The sequence below is a fragment of the Balearica regulorum genome, chromosome 18 (assembly GCF_011004875.1).
Source record: "Balearica regulorum gibbericeps isolate bBalReg1 chromosome 18, bBalReg1.pri, whole genome shotgun sequence".
Classification (NCBI taxonomy): domain Eukaryota; kingdom Metazoa; phylum Chordata; class Aves; order Gruiformes; family Gruidae; genus Balearica; species Balearica regulorum.
In genome coordinates, this window is record NC_046201.1 from 11913441 (window position 1) to 11934891 (window position 21451).

The 21451-nt window shown below is 52.5% G+C and overlaps 1 protein-coding gene across 3 annotated transcripts in view; it reads left to right on the top strand.

Annotated features, from left to right (window-relative positions):
* Nucleotides 1–21310, top strand: part of PIK3R5 (phosphoinositide-3-kinase regulatory subunit 5) — a 67513-nt gene extending 46203 nt beyond the window's left edge. For 2 of the 3 annotated variants that reach the window (XM_075770517.1, XM_075770518.1), the window contains exons 3-19: nt 1793–1893; nt 3365–3433; nt 4210–4348; nt 6756–6825; nt 8305–8479; nt 9031–9184; nt 9710–9793; nt 10988–11741; nt 11841–11994; nt 12197–12322; nt 12574–12699; nt 13505–13598; nt 14858–14934; nt 15466–15559; nt 17032–17114; nt 17332–17444; nt 18465–21310. In XM_075770517.1, the coding sequence (XP_075626632.1) occupies nt 1793–1893; nt 3365–3433; nt 4210–4348; nt 6756–6825; nt 8305–8479; nt 9031–9184; nt 9710–9793; nt 10988–11741; nt 11841–11994; nt 12197–12322; nt 12574–12699; nt 13505–13598; nt 14858–14934; nt 15466–15559; nt 17032–17114; nt 17332–17444; nt 18465–18606 (2555 nt within the window). In that variant the 3' untranslated portion in view covers nt 18607–21310. The remainder of the gene's footprint in view (nt 1–1792; nt 1894–3364; nt 3434–4209; nt 4349–6755; nt 6826–8304; nt 8480–9030; nt 9185–9709; nt 9794–10987; nt 11742–11840; nt 11995–12196; nt 12323–12573; nt 12700–13504; nt 13599–14857; nt 14935–15465; nt 15560–17031; nt 17115–17331; nt 17445–18464) is intronic. The other variant, XM_075770519.1, reaches the window with a different exon arrangement.
* The last annotated feature ends 141 nt before the right edge of the window (nt 21311–21451 follow it).

Genomic DNA, 21451 nt, shown 5'->3' on the forward strand with positions numbered 1-21451 from the left:
TCATTGAAAGTAAAAAGTTGCATGGCAGCAGGGGGGCTTTCCCGTGGGGAACGGCTCCTGCCCTGTTAATTCAGCTACAAGCTAGGCATAAAGCCACAGAAATAGCGTGTGTCCTGGTGAGCCAACGCCTGTCCATGGAGGATGGGCGAGTGAAGACTGTTTTTTTAACTTTTGCATTAGTTTTGCTTGTTTTGCCATTGTCTTTCTCCTAGCTGGGTCCCAGCAGACCTCTCCCCTGGTTTAAATTAATCTTGTTTAAAACCTAGAAGGTTTGTAAAGGTATTTTTATGACATTTACATGTCTATGATGAATTTGTAGCCTCTGCAGCTGGGAATAATATTGGAGGGACGGCCAGTGTGACCTGTAGATTTGTGACAAATACCGCTGTCCCCTTGCCAGCTCGCGGCATTATTTCTTCCTTGTTAGCTCCAACGCGACAGCCAACACGCATGGGTTGTTGTTTATGTTTCTGTGCCCCTTAATAGACCGTGTGAGTGAAGAGCGGCTGGATTTGTATTTCTTTTTCTTCTCTGATCATTAGCCCAACTTCCCTGCAGGGAGAGATTCTCTGTTTCTCTTGGGTTTGCTTTTGGACTGAGCTTGGAAGAGCTGCAGTGCCAGCAACCCCTGAACTGTGCCGTGGGCTGTGTGTGATGTCTGCGCTGTGCCCACCCTGGTGAAAGAATCCATGGCAACATGGGATGGGGGAGATGTGAGCTTGGCCCTTTCTTGGATATTTGTTAGGCTGTTTGCTTGAAATTTCCCCATAACTTTTCTCCATGGAGCTGTGTGCAGTACCTGGGTCCCTGGGAGGGAGGAGGAGGAGGAGGGGGAGGAGATGCTCCTCCCTTCTTGGTCTGCAGATCCAGAGCTGGAGAGTGCTGCCTCTGTCCTTGGGATGCGGGACCGGGATGAATGGAGGCGCCCGGCAGCCTTCACGCGGATCATTTCCTCTAAGACCATCTGGGAGGTGGCCCTGACCGCCAAGAAAAACGACGGCCTCGGGAAACACCTTGGGCCATTGTCACTGGTCGGGTCCCAGCAGCGAGAGGCAGATGTCTGGGGATGGAGGCCAGGGGGTGAAGGACTCTCCATCCTTTTGCATGGCAATTCTCCTCTCTGTCTGGCTCATCATCTGGTGGGGTTTTAATACATTTAATCAAAAATTGAAGGTGCTAAAAGATGCAATAAATACTGGGCAGGCTTAACAGTGATGCTGATGTGATGGTGCATCTCCAGGGTGTGGGGAAGCTGGTCAGGGGGATGCAGCATGTTCCCTCAGGTGTGATGCAGCTGGAGGGGGTTGGATGGGTGCCTGGCAGGGAGCTGAATTTTGCAGGGTTTGAGTGAGGTTATAGTTGGGATAGTGCACTGGGGTGTTTGAGCCTGGGGGCGGCAGGGCAAGGGGTCGTGCTAGTGGGTTTTCTGTGCTCAGGCAGACCGAAGGTGGGCATCCGCCCATGCCGTGCACATCCCCCTGGCCTCTGCAGCGGGCACGTGGCAGCACAGGCATGTCAGCTGCCCCCCCTCCCTGGGGGAGAAGCATCCAACCCCGCTGAGCGCGTTGGGCTGTGTGAGCACGAAGGCGCTCGGGTACAAAGCGATGCCCCTGGGATAAGCACCATTCGCTGAGATTAGATCTGTCCGGGGTGAGGGCATGAGGTTTTTTTCCTCTGCCGTGATCTGACACAGACAGCAAACCCCTTCACCCTGACCCCTGCCCGTTGTTCGTCCCTCCTGCGACATTCTTGAACGGGGCAGTGAATGATGGCGGCTCTGTCTCCCCCGCAGCCGGGCTGTGCCTGAATTGCTGGAGCCTGCAGGAGCTGGTGAGCCGAGATGCCGGCAACTACCTCATCCTCGTGGAGAAGATCCTCTGCAAGGCCAAAGAGGTGAGTTTGGGGCTGCCGGGGAGGGCTGTGGGCTTTGACCTGGCATGAGCTCCGGGACTTGCCCAAAGTGGAGTTTTGCAGAGCTCAGCAGGCGATTTAAGGTTGTGGTAAGGTATTGCTGGAGCACTGGAGCTTGGAGGTGGGTGATGCTGGGTCGGCAGGTCCGAAATGCTGGCGGGAGCAGTCCTGTGTATCCTGCTGGATTTCAGCACGTGGGAACTGCAAGGGAAAACCCCAGCTCCAATACCTGCTCTTCAGGCAGCAACGCAGATCCTTTGATTTCCCAAAGCGCTGCTCGCCGCCGTGCAGGGGCAGCCCGGGTCGTAGGGCTGTGCGGATGGAGCCAGCCTTCCCCAGACCTTCCCCCAGCGTAAGCTGGGAGCTGGTAGTCCAAATCAGAGCAAATTGAAGGTTTCCTGTTGTTTTTGATGGAAACTTTGCTGCGGCTCTGCCAGGCTTCCTGCAGGGCCAGGAGCGGAGCTGGGACGCTGGGGACCACGGGCAGGGTTTGCACTGCGTAGCAGCCTGGCAGGCGACAGTCAGGTCAAGCACAGCGGGGAGGCGAAACGGCAGCAGCGTCGATTGTATCGGCCTGTCGCGGTTCTGTCATGTGCTGGAGAGGCTCGAGGCGTCGTCAGTCGAGCAGGGTCACCCCAGGCTGTGGCTGGGAAGACCTCGGAGGAATCCCTTGATGTGGCAGGAAACAGTGATGTGTTTCCTAAAGCCTCAGCGCTGGGATTCATGTGATGGGGTAGATGCTGGCTTTTGTTTTTTGGGAAAGCAAGACTGTTTAGCAGCCAGGCTGCAGAACAGGTACAAGTTAAGATTAGCATGATTCAGTTTAAATCTTTTTTTTTTTTTTTTTTTTTTTTTTACCCCTAAATTGATCTAGTTGCAGAGAGTGTTTTATTAGATTAGGCTTTACATGAGGGTTTATTGCACTTCATGGTGTGCTCATAAACAGGGGGAGACAGTGTCTGCAAGTGTATACTTGAGCCATCCCTGTGTCCCTCGGTGAAATAATTCTGCTGGCTCTTCACTGGCAAAGGCTGGGACAAAAATACATAGTTTGCATCACGCAAGGAGCTTTGCGAGCCCCTTGCAGGGGCTGGGCTGCCTGCTTGCTTCTCCAAACTGCCTGCTTTGAGCCACTTTAATAGAATGTCACGCAACTCTGCGAGGATCAGAAGCGTCGGAGGGCGTGGAGCTTGGCCAAATCTGGCTTCCTGAGGGTGAGGGCAGAGTGGCAGTCTGTGCTGATCTGCCTGTCCCATCGGTGTGGGTTACGGGGGCTGTAGGGGTTATTTTCCCAGGGAAACGAGGGAATCTGCTGGGGACGGGGATGTGATGGTGCGGGTTGGGCGCTCGGCTGCACTGTCTGGGAGTCCCTGGCACCTTCAAGGATGCTTTCGGGTAAGGTTCAGGGCGAGCAGCCCAGCTCATCCTTCTGCCCTCGGGCTGTTTCCTACAGGTGCAGGAGAAGTGTGACTACGATCTCGTAACGCCCCTGGCTCTGCTCTTCTACTATGCGGTGCTGTATGTAAGTCCTGAGGCTGCTGCACGTGGCTTGATCCCAGCCCCTGGGGAGACACAGGGAGCAGGGCCCCCTGGAGCTATGCTGGACGGTCACTGAAATCAAGGTGGCTTTTGTTTGAAACATCACGGTCTGCTTTGATCAATTCATAAAAAAAAAAAAAAAAAAAAAAGATTCTGTATTAATCTACAGGGATCAGGAGCAGGGAACCATTGCACAAGCTGAGAGACAAAAAATGAACGTCAGTGTTTTTAATCTTTTTATTCAAAGATGGGCTAATCAGAAAGGGAGACGGGCAATATCTCTGTGCAGAGAAGGCAAATTTTTTTCATCACCCTTTATACTTGTGCAAAATATATAGACAGCACTAATGAAAAGGAGTGGAGCCTTCACAGGAAATACTTTTTTTATTATTATTATTAGCACAATGCATCATTATCCCAAGGAAATCATTGCTGCCAGATCTTGCAAAAGCACGGGCTGTAATGCGATTCATCTGTATGGATCTGTGGTTGTTAAAAAGAAATTTATATATAGGCTTTGGCATGTGATCCACAGCCGGGAGGATGGGAAGGTGCAGAGCGGATGAAGATTTCTCAGAGCTGTGCACCTTGGGGGGATCCTTTGACCCTTCTCTGGGAGAGGATGGGGTGTCACGGGGTGAACCTCTGCTCCCATCCGCTGCTTCTCCCACTTCCAGCCTAAACCCTCGAGTTTGTACGCAGTGCTCGAGGCCCATGTCCTTGCTCCCTTTTCTAACCATACCTCCCCGTCCCCCGCAGGCTCCCCACTTCCCACCCGGCTCCGACCTGCTCCTGAAAGCCGCCAGTGTATACCACAGCTTCTTGACCTGGCCCGTGCCCTACTGTAACATCTTCCGCGAGCTGCTCACCTTCATCAGCGATGAGCTCAAGGCCCCCGGTAAGCATTACTGCCCCGCCGCGGGGTTTTCATGTGCTACGGGTGCTGCTTCCCCAAAAACACCCCCTGCCACGACCGCCCTGTGTTTGTTCCTGAGCCTCTCCTGGTGTTGCTCTCTCACACCCCACGTGCTTCATGAATCCCTTGAGCGTGGTGTCCACGCTTACCTTGTGCATCCCAAAACTGAGCTTTTCCAGGAGGTGAGGACCTTTGGATGATTTTCCCTGGTGGTCCAGCACAGGGTGAGACCAGATTCCTCTGGAGGAGCAGGGCAGGGTTGTGTTTTTGGTGGCTGCCTTGTGTGCAAGGCGGTGGGAGCAGCCCAGGGGCTCTCCGCTCCGGACCAGTGTGGATTAGCAAAATGTGTAACTATTTCCTGGCTGCCTTTCAGTCTGAGGGGTCTTTTCCATGGCAAAGCACGTGCTGGCTGCTCCCGCCCAGCACTGGGCTTTGTTTGAGATGCTCAGTGGTCTAACTGGGGTGATAACAGTGGGTCCATTCATCAGCATCAAGGTGGCTGGAGCCTTCGAGCCTGCCCTTGCGTGGAGATTTCCATAGGGCTGAGAGACTCCCCGGCTCTTTCTTTACAGCTGAGACACTACCTTGTGATACGGCTTTGGGCACATCTATCAGCAGCAGCGGTGCTCCTTTTAATTAAGGGCTCCTCGTAGATGTCCTGTTGTTCCCAACGGAGCAGCTCTTCCAATTATTTCTAAAAGGCCATTTCCCCTAATCTGCCTGTCTTCTGGTGGCTTATGGAGAGCTCTTATCACACGGAGCGGATCTCAGCCCTTGTTTAATCCTGTGCAGGGCTGCGGCAGTGAGACCGGCTCTGAGTGGGACTGGGTGCCTCAGATGGGTACGTGGGCTGTGTCTGGGGATGCTTCTCCCCGTCCTCAAACCAGACAGCTGCTTTGGAGAGCCCTGATGGGGACGTGAAACGCAGGGTCATTGTCATGGCAGCAACATCCTGTGGAGATGGGAGCTTGTAGGTGCAGATGGGATGAAAGATGCTTTCAAAGTAACAAAAATATTAGAAAAACCCCAAACACTCTGCAGTGTTGACACTGGACTGGCTGATTTACCCCCAGCTCAAGACTCCACCAGCATAAGTGGCTGTGGCCACCAGGCAAGGTCTGGCTGGGCTGTTGTGCTGTGTCTAGCCTCCAGCTCAGAGCTGCAGCACCAGCGTGGACATGAGGATGCACGTCCCATGCTGCTGCAGCTGTGGACTTCCCCAGCTCTTTTCTGGTCATTTATTGCTGTGACACCATTTGGGGCCGTGTTTTACAGACCACTGGGAAACGGGGGGTTTGCTACGTCCTGCTATTGTGCCATCACCACCGTCACCGGTGCCCGGGGCTGTCTGAGCTGGGGACTTTGGTCCAAAAGCTTTTCCCCTCCTACAAGCACATGAGATTCCCCCACCCATGCCAAAGATGCCGTGTGGGAGGTGTTGGCCTGCCAGGGCTGGGGAGCCCAGTGCTGCCCCTCGCCGTGGCCTCTCCCCCCAACTGGAGCCAAGAACTGCGAAAAGGTGTCCTCAGCTGGAAAGCTGGCCTGGACCTCATACGCTTGGTGCACAGCCTCCGTGACATGCTGCGAGGCTGAAGCAAAAGCTTTTTATTGAGATGAGGGTAAATATTAACTGAGAACAAGCTGCTGTCAATATTTGCCAAGAATGCAATAGCTTTTATCTGCAAACTGAGGCTGATGCCTCTGCAAGAGGGGTGAATGCTGCCGTAATCGAGGGGCCTGTGTGGATCAATGTGAGCTGCCTGTTGGTGCTGGGTCCCCACCGTGGGTGCTGAGCAGCAGCTGGGGTTGGAATGTGGCTGCCTGCAGTAATAAGGGTGCTGGATCTTGCTGATGCCATAAGATCTTTCCTAAGATGTACGCCAGTCCCTCTGCTGTTTGGGGGTGACACGGGCTTTGCTGTTGCCACCCAGTCCAGTTCCATCCGATGTCACCTGGTTGGGGTTCCCGATGGCATCCAGGGACGTGGGCTGCCCACGCCAGCCTCTCTTCTGCTGGGGCCACCCTGGGCTCCATCCCTGCGGGAGGGAGGGTGGCAGTGACCTGCTGCCCATAAGTGAGATCCAGGGCCTGGGGCGGCTAAAGCAAGTGGCAGAAGCTGCTAAATATCATCCATGCAATTCACATCCCACATCAGTGGTGGGGCAGAAGGGACTGGGGATGGAGCAGCTCTCCCGTCCTGTCCTTTGGTTTCTTTCTCATCGCTCTGGGTTTTTACCCAGTCCCCATCAGGACTTTTGGTGGTGCCATGCCTGCTCTGGGCAGCGGCTCAGCCACGTCAGGACCATGTTAGGAGATAAAGTTGATGTGCTCTTGAAGCAGAGTGGTCTGCAGTGATGCCGTATCTCATGTCCTCTGCTCTCTACCCCAGGAATCTCTTTCCAGAGGCTGGTGAGGACGGAGCAGGGGCTGCCTGTGAAGAACTACCAGAGCTCCACCGTGTAAGTGTGGCCATGGGTGCTGCCATTCTCTCGCATCCCTGTTGTCTCACAGTGCTTAAGCAGCAGTGGGGCTGCAGCGAGCACGTCTCAAAGGTGTAGTGGTGGGTGCTGGGAAGAAGAGCTGGATAGCTGGGCTGAGCTGTGGGAAGGGATAAGGAAAATGGCTGTGGCATTTCCATGGCCGTGGGCTGGGGTCTGTGGGCTCCCCATGTTGGTTATCCCACAGTCCTGCTTACTGCAGGGCTGCACATCTGGGTGAAAACAGCCGGGGAAGGCAAAGTCTTCTCTACAGGGAGCTGCTGATCTTGGCACACATTGGAGAAGTCAGGAGATGCTTTGATGTGTGTGTTTGGGAGCCACCACACTGATGGGGGCGAGAAGCGAGTCCATCCCAGTGCAACAATTAATGAAAGCCTTGCAGCTCTGAACGCGGTCAGACTTTGCACCTTATTCAAGGGCTGAACCTTTCTTCCTGCCAGGGCACCTCATTTGTAAATAGGAAAATGAGCCTGGGCGGTGTGTGCCCTTCCTGGCTGCAGTGCCAGCCCCAGGGACAGTCCTTCGTGCACAGCCGCCTCCGCTCTGTGCAGGAGGGGTGTCCTGCTCTTTTGGCTTCTCTGCTCACGCTGTGACAGCTCTGGATCTGCACCTGTATCCCACCCAGCTGTGCTGGTACTGCTGTGTTGCTTTCCCAGTACAGCTCCCCTGCTCTACATGGTTATACTGGTGCAAGTGCAACCACCGATGGCTTACAGCAGGATGGCTATATTTGCACAAAAAGCCCTGAAAACCTGGCACAAAGCTGTACACAAGCTGGACCTTGCGCTTATTGAAAGCTTGTATCCATTGCTTGAGCTTTCTAGAACTGAGCACACCAGAGCACACCCTTAATTCAGAGCCGTTTTTGCTCAGTGAGGTGGACTGCTCTCCTCCATGAACAGAAGCACATGCTGTCCAGACTGCAGGTTTGGGAATTCAAAACCTGTGGATATTCATGTTGTGATCCAGAGCAAAAATGCAGCTGAAGGATGTGGCTTTTCTCCGTAAAGCCCAGAAGTGATGCCCTGACCTGCACCTTGCAGGGGGAAGATGTTTTGGGGGTCACTCTCATTTTCTGTCCCCACTTCATTACTTGTGCTGGATGTCCAGTTTGGACAACTGACTGCTGGGCTGGAGCCCTGTCTGTGGCTGAATGAACAATTATTGGGCTGGTGATATGGCAGATGTAGCAGGAGAGGTGGTGCAAGGAATGGTGCCGAGGGGTGGGATGGAGGATGCTCATCCGTTACCCGCTCCCTGCCTGAGGCTGGCACGATCTGGATCTGGCATCCCTGCACAGCCCGGAGACCCTCCGGCTGTGACTAACGTGAGAGGACACTGCCCTCTAGTGCAAATTTGTCCAAGAGTTTCATGTGCCACCAGTGCCTGAGCCTGTCTGCCTGGCCTAACCGCTGTACCCCTGTGTCCCCTCGTCCCCAGGACTGTGCTGCTGCTCAACCGCTCCGAGGTGCAGAGCGAGTTCCTGTCCATCGCCGAGAAGCTGAGTGCCAGTGAGCACCCGCAGCACGCCACGCTCGTCATGCTCCTCGAGCACCTCTACCAGGCCAACTTCGGCACCCGCTGCGACCTGGACAGCCTGCACCACCTCCTGAAGGTAGGCTCAGGGAGCTTCGACTTTGGTGATGCCACGATGCAGTTGGGAACGCTTTCATGCAGTTGGTTGGTGGATTTTCTGACCAAAATAATATTTGATTGACAAAAGAAAAAATGTTTTGATAACACCTCTTGTAGGAAAAAATACACGTCTTTCCCTTCTCTTCTCAGGTTAGACCTGAGGTCTACACTTCTGTTTTGTGAAATGTGTGTGTGGGGGGGTTGTAACTTGCCTTTTACTCCTTTCCCCATCCCTAAGTGGACAGAGGAAGAGCCCCTGGATTTGAAATGCAGCAAAAATGTTTGTATGACCAGAGAAACACTTTGCTTTGGAGTTTGGGGTGGGGGCAAAAACTTGTGAAGATGAGCCCATAGGTTGTTGAAACACACTTTTTTTCTTTGCAGATATTTTGGGGTTTGAAGGGGTGGGAGGTAGAGGAGGGAGAGAGATTTGCCCAGTGGTGTAGTTAGTAACCTTCTCCAAAGACCTGTACATTGCCTCTGCGGAGGGACCCCCCCCTCAGTCTCTCCTCTTGGCTCTGCTCCCCCCAGTCCAAGACACTGGAAGAGCTCTCGGAGATCTACGCCAGCGCCGCCGACGCACAAGAGATCGCAGCCGCCAGCAGCGACCCTGTCCCAGCCCGGGAGCAGCTGCAGTCCATGCTGCGGGACATTGCTGGGGCCGCGTCCTTTCCTGCCATCGCGGGTGAGAAACCCCCCTGTGCCCCTCTTTCCTCCAGGGTTTCCTACCGGCTCAGCCCCTGCAGCGGCGATGAGCTCCCCTGTGCTGTGGGTGCTGGGAGCCAGCCCTTTGAAGTGCAAAGCCCTCCTTTGCGCAAAGTTTCAACCTAGTGCAACAACAAAAAAAACCCCACCAACCCAGGTCCTATTTCATAACCACACGATGAGCCAGAAACTGTTTCTCATCTTTAATTAAACCAGCAACAACAAAAAAAATAATTCTCCAGCTTTTGTGGGTGAGATGAAAACATTAAATCAGAAACTGATGGCAGCAAGTGATGCCTGATGGCTCTTAGGGTGTGAAATGTCCCATCATCCCAATTGCGTGTGACTTCACCGGGATAATGACAGCAGCATCAGTGCTCTGCATAGCCTGGGCTGCCCAAAACATGTGCACAGGCTGGGTGGCATCTCCCACCAGCCAGGAGTGCTGTCGGGAGCCGTATCGGGGTTCCCTGCAAACTAACTCCTCTCCCTCCTCTCCTCCCAGGTGAGGCTCAGCCCCGCAAGCTCCACACCATCCCTGTCCCCGCCACTCGCTGCTACACTTACAGCTGGGATCAGGATAACTTTGGTAAGCAGAGGGGGGATCCCCAGTGCCTCCAAGTGAGACCGTAGCCCTCTGCTCCCCGTCGCAGGGGTGGCTGAGCAGCGTTTCAGTCTGGCTGGGGCTGCCACGTGCAGCCGGGTGCATGACACAAACTGCGGCCGGAGCATGAAAGAGCCAGGAGCAAACTGCTGGTGTTGGAGGGAGAGGTAACATGGGGATGCCAGTGTCCCCTAGATGGGAGAGGATGTGGGCATCAGCTTGGGCATGACACCTGCTGTGATCCCAAGCAAAAGCCCTCCTCTGAGCGGTGGGCAAAAGACGCTGGTAGCCCCAGAACATCTGTTGCCAGAGACAAATCATGCAGGACTTAATCTCCTGGGCAAAGTTGTGCCTTGCATCAAGCTGGAAGAGGTTCGTCGCACCCGAGTCCATGGGGATATTGGTAGGATGGAGACCTTGTTTGGTAGAAAGCTCCTCTGTGAGGAATAAACCTTGCTTGTCCCCTGGAAATAATTGTTGCTAGAAAAACCTGACGACACTGAGGTGTCAGAGCTTTGTGGGGTTGAGACCCCTTGGACGTTACAGCTCTTCCCCCACCCACAGCAGGGATGGCCCAGGAGCGGGTGCCTTTGCCGTGCTGTTGGCCTGGCCGCAGCAGTTTTGCAGGGGAAGCAGTGGCTTCCCCTTCTGCTGAGCTGATCTCTCTGGCTTCCCCATTCCTGGAAGACCTTTTCTGTTCCTGTGAAGGTTTAGTGTTCGTTGTCTGCTGGCCCCAGCGAGCTGGACACGAACTCTGGCTTGGGCTTTGCAGTGAGCTCAGCCTTGCCAGGAGGCCAGCCCACAGTGGGGTGAGTTCGGGTTTCATTACCCAAATACCTTGCTTTCCTCCTGCCCTCCAGTTACACCCGGATCAGACGTGAGTGCATTGTGAAATCTGTGTAGGAAGGAAGCAAAACCCCAACTGGTCTTTGCCTTTCGAGAACCCAAACAGAATGTGACCTCAGGAAGAGAAACATGTTTTGTTTTGCATTGCATCTGAGCACCTTATGGAAATCTAAAATCATTCAGTAGGAGGTTTTCAGCTCCTTGTTTGAAACCATGCAGGATCAAAGAGAGCATTGGCAACTCTGTAGTGGTGGTGTTGTCTGGGGTCATCACATTTCCAGTGGTTATGCTGGAGCCTGTGCCAGACACGATTTCCCTCTGGTTGTCTTTCAGATATCCTCAATGATGTCCTCAGCAAAGAGTGCAGCGTTGTTGAGCCCATGGCCTCAGAGAATGAGGAGGAGGACGAAGAAGAGGAGGAGGTGGAAACCGATGGCTGTTCCCCCGAGCGGGACTCTCTGCTTTCCCCCATCTCCGCCATTTCCAAAGACTCTGTGTACTCAGCGCTGTCGGAGGAGGGATCTAAGCCCTCGCGAGTGTCCCTCTTCACCACCTCCAGGGACTCCATCTCGGAGCTGACGGTGGTCTCCAGAAAGTCCTTGAAGTCATTTGTGTCCAGCCTAAAGGACTGCATGGACAGCGGGTACGCGGAGGACAGCGACGAGAGCTCCCTGGACATGGTGGGCAGGCCGGAGCTGAAGGTGGAGAAGACCCACCACAAATACAGACACACGCTGACCAACAAGATCTACAAACTGTTCAAGAGCAAAAGCCAGCTGGTCTTGAGGAGGGACCTGAAGGACTGCCCGGAGACGGGCTCGCTCTCGCTGCCCCTGCGCCGGGCCGAGAGTCTCTGCACCCCCCAGGCCAAGCACCGCATCCCGGCACGCTCCCGGCGCGCTCACTCGCTGCCGCAGCACGTCCTGAGCCAGCGGCTGCCGGCCCCACTCGCCCCGCGGCACTTCAGCCTCCGCCGACGGCCCTTCCTCAGCTACGATGAGGACGCCAAGGTGTCCACACTGCGTGTCGTGGTCTTTGGCTCTGACCGCATCTCAGGGAAAGTGGCCCGAGCCTACAGCAACCTCAGGTGAGCCGGGCGGTGCAGGGGACCCGGCTGCAGGTACCTGCCCCTGCTGGGATATGCCGGAGGGCTTGGCTCACCCAGCCCTCTTCTACCTTCTCCCAGGCTCAAGGAGAGCACCTGCCCCTCACTGACAAGGTACTTCAAGCTGCAGTTTTTCTACGTCCCCGTGAAGAGGAGCTGCTTGGCTCCATCGACCCCACTGATGCATCCCTTCCCATCCCTGGGGGACCCGCAGCTCCGGGGCTCGGCACAGGTGGTAGGTGTCCTGCTCGCTGTGGGGCTCACGGTGCCGTGGGGCTCATGGTGCCATCGAGGCTCTGCTTGGCCCCGAGAGCAGTGTGCGAGGAGGCTGGAAGGGCAGGCTGATGGGAGCATTGGTGTCTCTTCCGCCAGCCCCAAGCGTGGGGTGAGGAGCCTGCAGGGGGGCCCTGGTGTGACCTGTGTGTGTCTGGTTTCAGGATCCCACCTTGGCTGGGATGGAGAGCAGCACCAATGACATCTCCCACTACATTGGCATGTTGGACCCATGGTACGAGCGCAATGTTCTTGGGCTGATGAACCTGCCCATGGACGTCCTGTGTCAGGTATGTTCATGCCAGCTGGTAGGGCTTGGCGTCCCTCCCTCCCGAGGTACAGGGTAGCTGAGCAGAGAGCTTCTGCTTAGCACTGGGCCACCATGATCCTGTACAGCAGGCTGTGCTACATGGACACGGGATGGAGATGGGTGGTCAGGAGGAGGGTTTCTGTCCCTCGCAGGGTGGGACGGGCAGTTCTTGGCACCGGGCTGTGGGTACCATGTACCCCATCAGGCTTGTGACTTATTCTCTCACCGCAGTCTGCCAAGCCAGACGCTGAGCCACAGGAAGACTCCCAGGAGCAGCTGCCCATCCTGGCCGACATGATCCTCTACTACTGCCGCTTTGCCACGCGCCCCGTCCTGCTGCAGCTCTACCAGACGGAGGTAGGCAAAGGGGCTCAGCCCCGTGTTGGCGATGGGGAAAGGGGGGTCTTCTGCCTGTGTCACCAACTCGGGACCTGCTTGTGAAGTGCATAGGGGTATGGCACAACCACCACGTGCTGGTGGGGCAGAGCTCAGTCTCCTCCCTGGGCGCCCACGGTGCTTTGACTGATGCTCCTGGTTCATGCATTGAGAGCACACAGGTCCTGCCCAGACAATCCTTAAGTTACATGAGCCGTTCTCCATCAAATACCTCTCCCCATGAAACAAAGCGACTCCTGTCAGTGCTGACAGGTTATTCACATCGCTGAAAGTCCCTCTAGTGCTCTGCTTTCCAAACCAGGCCCCTCCACAAAGCCGATTTTCCATGTCCCACTGCGTGCACGGGGCAGATGTGGTAGGAAGGTTGAATGCATGGCTGCAACGACTGCTTTGGTGCCATGACATGGGACTGGCTCTGTGGCCAGCAGAGTTGCTGCTGTTCATGGGATTTGTCTTACTCAAAGTGATGCCTGGACCCTGCTGCTAGGCTCATCGTGGGTTTTCTTTTCAGTGAGTTGGGGAGTTTTCTTTAAGTGAAAAGTAGGGTTTGGGGCTTTTTTACTTGCTGGTGATTTGTTAAAACACTCAGAAGTACAGCTGAAGGCAAGTGTCACCCCAGGCTGTGGTTGAAAGGTGTATTTTCAAAATGTGAAAGGATTTTCCCCAGCTGACCTGTTCCCTGCAGAAAGGAGTGAGAGGGGTGAAGGTTGCCTGGCACAGGCTGGGTCTCCTCACCACCACGTCTTCCCTCTTCTCCCTCTGACAGCTCACCTTCATCGGGGGAGAAAAGATGACCGAAGTCTTCATCCATTCCCTTGAGCTAGGACACTCGGCGGCCACGCGGGCCATCAAGGCGTCAGGTCTGTAGCTACTTCTGCACCCGCAGCCTCAGGGTGGAGGGCTGCAACCTGCTGGGCTGGGAGATAGAAGGAAGGAGGGGCTGGAGGGAGTGGGAGCTGTGAGAGGTGTCTGAGCTCAGGCTGCATCGTGAGCAAAGATCCAGACATCTTTTCACAAATTCGGAATAGAAGCATCGTAGTTCTTGCAGTCTTCTTAAGGAGTAAAGCTGTGACAATGCCTTGTTGTTTTTGCTGCTGTGTATTTGCAATAACACCGCTTCAAGCCCATTTCCTTCCTCTCATCAGCACCTGGCCAAGTGCAACTCGTATTTTCTTTTTTGCTGCTTTCTGTTGTTTGTGCTTGGTCCAGGAGTGTCATTTATTGAAACCCTCTTTCCATTTTCCTTTGTTTACTGAGCAAATCAAGGTTCATGCATGTGCTTGCAGCCTTCCTGCAAGGGAGATCCGTGAGCTTTTGCACTAGGAATTCATAAAATTAGTAGAGACAAGAAGCAATGCCAGAAGCATCTGCCTGCAGCGTGGTCTCCAGCTCTCCTGGGTGCCAAGGACAACATGCTGTCTGGTGCGGTGCAGCTCGCAGAGACATCTTATGGCCAACCAACAATACTGCATTTAAACATGTTGCTTAATTTTTTTAACCAATTGCTTTTCTGTGATCTTGCCTTGTCTTTCTAAACAAAGCTCATAAAATATCCTCCACAAGAAGTGTCACCACCCCACTCCCCCAAAATACAGCTTGGCCAAGACCTCTTCCCAATAACTTATGAAACCACCGATCCTTTCTGACTTTGATTTTTTTTTTTTTTTTTCCCTTGGGTTCTCTGGCAGCACACCACTTAACATCTGCAAAAAATTATCCAGGAAAAAAAAAAAGTTAGTGTCGGGCACAGTATTTCAAGGCTAATTTAATGTGGGCACAAATATGCCCAGAAAAACAGGAGCTGGCTTAGCAATGTGGCCTTTTATTGCTTTGTGTTTTCCCTGGAGCACTGACCCCTGTGCACCGGCTTAGCCAGCACTGCTTTCAGTTTTGCAGAGCTGCTTGTTGTGCTTTGTGTTGAAATTTCTGCACCGGATTAATTGCTTTCTGGCAGCTTTTAAGCCACCTTTTCTTTTTGCCTTTTTGCTCCACAGCTTTGTTCAGCAAACCATTTTTTTTCCCCCTTTCTGTAGGTACTGAGTGTGCTGCTGTATCAGTAGCCTGCCGAAGAATGGGGATAAAAGGCCACCGTGTGACATTTGCTCCTTGTTTTGTGCAGGTCCAGGCAGCAAAAGGCTGGGCATAGATGGAGACAGAGAAGCAATCCCACTAACACTACAGATCGCCTACAGCAAGGTGAGTGCACGGGACTTGCACAAAGACAAACGGGGCAGAAAACCACTTCAGTGCTGGGCAAACATGTCTCTCCGCTGGGGGCTGAGAGAGGCAAACGCTGACAGTGTGCTGGAGGAGCCTGAATTCAAGCCCAGATGAGCCAAACTCAAGCTAATTGTCTGCTTACTGGCTAATTGGGTCCGGCTTTCCACTCCTGTTCAGCCCAGTACAATAGGGAATGCGCAGCCAGTTTGCATGGACTGGTCGTGCATTGGGTGCCACTTTACACTGGTGGACTTTGCTTCCAGGGAGCCATCTTCTGCTGGTCACAGCAGTCCTCCTATTTTGTTGGTCCCTCTGCAGTTAATTTAGTATTAAGCCTGGGCAATTTTTGTAAATCCAAGCTTAAATGAATTTTAATGCCTACTCAAAGTTTGTGCAGCTCCAGGTAAATCCAGATCTGAGCTAGTCCAGCCAGCCAGTTAGGGGTGGGAGGCAGGGTAACATCAGCCTGGAGCATGGCATCTCATGGGCTTTGTTTGGTCTCTGCAGACAGCCGTCAGTGGAAGAAGTCACTGGAATGATGTTGAGAAGGTCTGCACATCTGTCAACCTTAGCAAAGCCTGCAAGAAGCATGAAGAACTAGGTGGGTAGAGGTGGTCTTTGTGGCTTTGCGTAGGGAGCAATGGGAGGGACTGGTGGAGCAAGAGGACAGCGTGGATCTTCTAGCTGGAGCAAAGCAGGGATGTGTGAATGCAGGAGAAGATACATGGAGGGTGCCTGGTGTTCCCTGGGGCATGCTGTAGTCCTTGGCTGTCCTTAGCACCACATCAGGGATGATGGGCAGTTGATTTCCCATTGTCTTAAAGCTTCCAGCCAGGAAAATGGGATGTCCATTAGGAACACGGCTGGGACAGTCCAAACAGCAGGATGGTCACTGGAGAGTGGTGCTTTCCAGAACAATACTTGTTTAGTAAGGAGAAGGAGAGACAGGTAAAACTGTTGTTAAATGAAGTAGGACCAAGGGAGAGGGTGCTTGTCCTGCCGGCCACAGCAGCTTTCAGCAGGCTCTTGCTAAGCTGATGCTTCAGCCTGGTTTCCTTCCTGCAGCTCAGAGATAGCTGGCTGCCACGTGGTTTTGCTTCATAACTTTTTCTCTAATCAGGTTTCTGATGGGGTATTAATAAGGCTTCAAGCCTTTTAAAAGCAGCCAGACTTTTAGTCTGTGTGCATATTTAGAAGCAATACCTGTTCATTCTTGCTTAAGAACTGCTGTTTTGGCAATCAGACACCCAGTTCTGAGTACACTGAGGGTTGTTTTAGTTCCTCTTTCCTGGTGTGCTTTGTGTCTGGCAGATGCGTGGTTTGTGAGCGGAGTAGTTGGGGCAAACGGGTGATCTGCCAAATAGGAGACAGCTCCTACATGCCCCATGGAGCTCAAGCTAAACCTGTGTCCCTCCTGTCCTTCCTGTTGCTACCCCATGCATGAAGCTGTGCAGACAACCCTGGATAAACCCCGACAGGAATTAATTTCTCACCTTCTCTTTACATTCTGAGTTGGGTGTTTCTGCGCTAGTTCAGGAGCTTCGCTTGTGCTGCCAACACTGTGGGTTTGCTTCAGGGGGTGTCCTCAGTTCACACTGGGGAGAAGCGTCTCCTTCATAAATCTCTTCCTTCCAAGACAAACCCAGTCCCCTTGATTGTCTCTGTTAGTTTTCACATTCAGCAGTTTGACCACAGGATGTCACTGTAATTCCAGACACGAAAAAGCATCTCCAGGTGGACTGTGGGAAGGGGCACACTGGCAGAGCTAGAACGTCCTCGTGAGGATGGGGCAATGGGTTTTCTCCTGTTTAGGCCCTAAGACAGTTAAATGTCCTTTGCTGCTATGTTTGGAAAGCAGTTGGAAATTACTCTGAAGTTTACCTCTGTCTCTCTGCTTGCTTTCTGTGTAGGCCAGCGTTGGGGAAGGAAAGCTAGAACTGTATTGTATTTCACTTGACAGTGGGGTCCTACTGAGAACTGAGTCTCTGGGATGCTTTGAGGGGTGAAGGGATGACTTGGGTTCCCAGCAGTGGCCCAGAAGCCCCAAGTGATTACAGGTTTCTTTTGTTACAGCCTCAAAGACAGAGTATCTCAACTTGACCATGACGGAGGTGGTCAAAAGGCAAAACTCCAAATCCAAAAAAAGTTTCAATCAGGTAACTCAAATCATGGTGCTTTTACATTTGGTAACAGGATGTCACCCTGACTCAGCTGGGAGGGAAGCAGGGCAGGAGACAGTAGCTCCTTGGGGATACGTTTGCTGTTGGCCACCAAGCCTGCCTTAGGGGTGCCCAGCTCCCCTGCTCCCCTTCTCTGCACAGGGATAATGCACTGAGCCTGGCAGCTCCCTCACTCAGACTCTTTTTCCATTAGCAGATCAGCGTGTCCCAGATAAAAGTAGACAAAGTCCAGATTATCGGTCTCCAGTCGTCCTTCGCTGTGTGCCTGGACCAGGATGAGCAGAAGATCCTGCAGAGTGTAACGAGGTAGGAACTGCAACATTGCAGCTGCAGGTTGCCCGCTGCAGTCAGCGCTCCTGGGATGGTGCATCCTGTGTGTTCATGAAGCATGGGTTGCCAACGGGGGGACAAGTTCCTAAGCACCATTGTGGATCTATGCCAGATGCCCAAGCTGGGTGACATAGCTCCAAGCTCTGTAGCACAGCTGAGCTCAGGTGGGATGGATGGTCCTGCTCAGATCCCAGCAGTAGTTTACCTTCATGACTGCCACAGGTGGTCCCCAGTCAACTGTAAACTCTGTAAAGACAGCTCTTCCAGTAAGTCCAGAGGATGAAGTATTTGAAGAGCACTGGGCATATGAGCAGAGCTTTCAACTTCTAAACCTCATTTGGGTTCTCTACCACCTTTGGCATACCCATTGCAGAAGGAACCCATGGTCTTCATGGGAGAGACTGGGGTAGAGTAACAATTGTTCATTCGACTGTTCATCCATCAATCGTGTCTCCAGGGCACCAAACTGGCTCTCCAGGTGATGGAATTTGTTGTCTACAACAACAGTTGAGTTTTCAGAGAGATCAAACCAGTTGATCCATGGGTCTTAAAAATGTGCAAGCATTTTAATTTCTGCCTCAGAGAGAGCAGAACTCTGCAAGGTTATGCTGCCTGCAATGGAAAAATATTTTGGATCTTATTTCTTAAATAGCCCTGAAGAGAAATGTTTCACTTGTTTGTTGTGCAACTCAAGGGGCTAGTGGGAGAGTTCAGTGCACGAAATGGAAAATGAGCTACTTCCCTCTCCCCAAAACTTGGGGGATGCAAAAGTTCTCGTTTTCACTAATGAGTTTCAGAAATTACTCTTTATGGATGTCAACTTTAGGTCCCAATCTGAGCCAGCTTAAAGACCTGAACTCTCAGCACTCTGATGCCAGTCCTGTTAAAGACTGCACTGATTCCTGTTTGCTTGCAGATATTTCTGCTGCATCTAAGGACCGTGATTCTCAGCCACACACCTTACATGTGTCTTGGTTTCTTTTTGTTCCCCTGCAGGTGTGAGATCTCTGTGTGCTACAAACCCAGGGACAGCGATCTCTTTGCACTGAGAAGGTCCTCTTTGCCTCACCAGGACCCCTCTGAGTTTCATTCTCTCCTGTGTTTACCCATTGCCACCTTCAGTGGAGCACTGCCGTAGAAGAATCTTGTGTCCTCTCAGACCAGACTCCCATCCAACACCAAGACAGGCTCAGGAAAAGGGAGTTGACTGTCCTCCTTTGGGCTGGAGACCTAGCTGTTCTTGTCCAAGACATCCTGTGGCTGAAGCGTTAGTGTGGTGGCTGAGCTGCTCCTGGTTTGGGCTTAGCCCATCCCTGGGAAATGGGAACATTGTTGTTGTGCTCTGGTATCTCTCAGGGTTCCTCAGCAGTGAGAGGAGAGTGATTTCCTTGAGATGTCCACCTGGTTCAGCACACTGCCAACACCTGAATTGAGAGGGCAAGGCAAGGACAGTGATATTTTCCTGCCAGCAAATGGTGCTGTTGGCTGTATTTGACAGTGACTGCAAGGCCAGTGTGATCTAGGGGCAGCTGCTGGGGAGACATTTTGGAAAATGAATGTCCTTGGCTGAGTGGTGGTAGGTGGCCTTCAATGCGTGCAGAGTTGCAGACCACCCAACTGATGCCCTGATGGCATTTCACCTGTAACAGGTTGAGGATGCTCAGGACAGTTCTTTGGGGATGATGACATGCTTTCTCAAGGTTTCCTTTAAATTATGAAGGTCTTGCAGAGAAATAGTGCAGAGCAGAGCAACCCAGCTGAGGCCCAGAAAGACCCCAGCATGGGTTGTAGACTGCTGCTTGTGTTCCAGTGAATTGAGTGCAATAGGCCATACCAGGGCATGGGCAGCTTGTCATGTATACATGTATTTACTGTAAATCCAGGACCTGTGGGAGATGAACTTCAAACTTCTGCAGAATTTCAGAGTTCACCCATGAGATGTACTCCCTGAGCAGCTCATGTTCTTGCGTCCTGCTCCCCAGCACTGTACACTAGAGACATCCCAGAGGCTGAATCCTCAGTATTTGCTTGAAATATGGCAGGACCCATGCTCACACTCATAGAAGGGAGAGAAGTATGAGGGAAACCACTAGTATTGCCTTAAGCTCACCTGAAGAGGCAGCTTTACTAGAGAAGGACCCAGCACCAAAAACACTAGTGACACTTGCAAGCGACAATAGGATTTGAGATCCCCCCTCTCCCCTGCAAAGAGGCTTTCTGCCCTCTTCCTTCTCTCTTCAAGGCTGTAGGTACAGAAAGGTGCAATATTTGGGGGTATTTAGAGGTGTTCTGACCCCATGAGTAAAAAAATGAGACTGGAAAAGCCTTGCCTGGTTTCATAGCCCTCAAGCTGTTTCTCAGTAGTTCTTGGTGATTGCACTAATGATAGCAGGCAGAAGAGCATGCTGCCTGCTGCAGGCTAAAAGGATCTTACTGCCGAGGACATGTGCTCCCTGGAAACGTCTGGAAGGGACCTCCAGTGCTGCTGGGGGGCTGCAGGGCTCAGTGTGGGTCCCTTAATCCTCCAGAAAACAGGACCTGATCAGCTCTTAGCACTAGGTAGAACAAGGTTGCGTTTTGTCCCCAAGGGCTGGTGGCACAGCAGCAGTGTCATTTGAGGTTAAATCTGCCAGGAGAAGGGCCAGAGCCCGTCAGGGGCTTTGGTTGTCTTGAAGGAGTGTGGGTCAGGTTTATCTGCTGGATTTCTCCACATCCCTTCTGGAAGTGTTTGGGAGATCTCTCCTGTGCTGGCAACTCTGATCCTGGCCCCACTGCCCCTGTTGTGTGGGCACAGCTTGGTCTGTGCCCAGTGATGAACATCTCAGGTTAAGAAGGTACCAGCTGGCTCTTTGGTGTCCTCAGCAGCTCTGGATGCAGCTTCTGCCAGTGGCCAGAGATGAGCAAAACCAAGACATGAACACACTCCTGAGACCTCTGTGCTTCATCCTTTTACTTGAATAAACCATCCCAAGGATGGTGTTGTCTTGTGTACTCCAAGACAAGACCCTCATGCAGGGCAAAGCATCACTTGAATGTTAGCAGGTGCTCTGGCTCCACCATGATGCAAAGCTGGCTTGGACTCCCAGCAAGGACCCACCTTCCCTGGCCACCCACCGACTCCAGGAGCACCCAGCTTTTCTGATGTGCATGGAGCAGTGTTGTTCCCTTGCTTGCAGCACAGACTCAACAAGGACACCAAGACACTGCTGGGTCATGGTGGGCTGTCCTGTCCCTCACAGGGTGCCTGCAGGGCGATGTGCCAACATCTGCTGAGGTCGCTGCTGTGCACTTCTGCACATCAGTATTTTAAGTCCAATAAGCTCCAGGGACCAGAAACAGATTTTAATAGCTCTTTCCATGCACTTGGAAAAAGTTTTCTCACTGACTTTTCATTTCCCAAACAGGTTTGTGTGCATCTTCTTGTAAGGGGCTGAAATTTGACAGCTGGGTTTTTTGTTCAATACTTTAAAATAGCACCTTATCCTGTCAAAACATTCCTATTTGTGATCTTGATATCCGTGGCTAAATATATCCCTGCCGCTGTTAATGATATAAACCTCTTTGGCTTCAGCTGGCCTTACAGAAATACTAGAGAAGAGAATTTCCATCTCGTGGAGAAAAACAAACACAAACTCGAGGGACTTGTAATCCTAGCTAAGGTTTTGACCTCTGATACTTTCTGGAAATGAAAGAAGGCTGAGGTTCTTTCAGGTCATCCTTGTACATATGTGCAGCCTCACCAAATCTCTGTAATGTCTGTGCTGATCTGTAAAATACTGTTCAAAGAACTTTTAAGGTAATTGTAAAATATTAAATGTTGATTTATTTCGAGTACAAATACAGCATTTGAGTCGAGTAATTCCTGAGCAGGTGGGAGGCACAGGAGGAGGTTCCGTATCTCCATGAGGAGGGCAGGGAGCACCTGAGTCCTTGGCAGAGCAGCTGTCCTGAGAGCAGGGAAAGGCTCAAATAGTCATTATGTT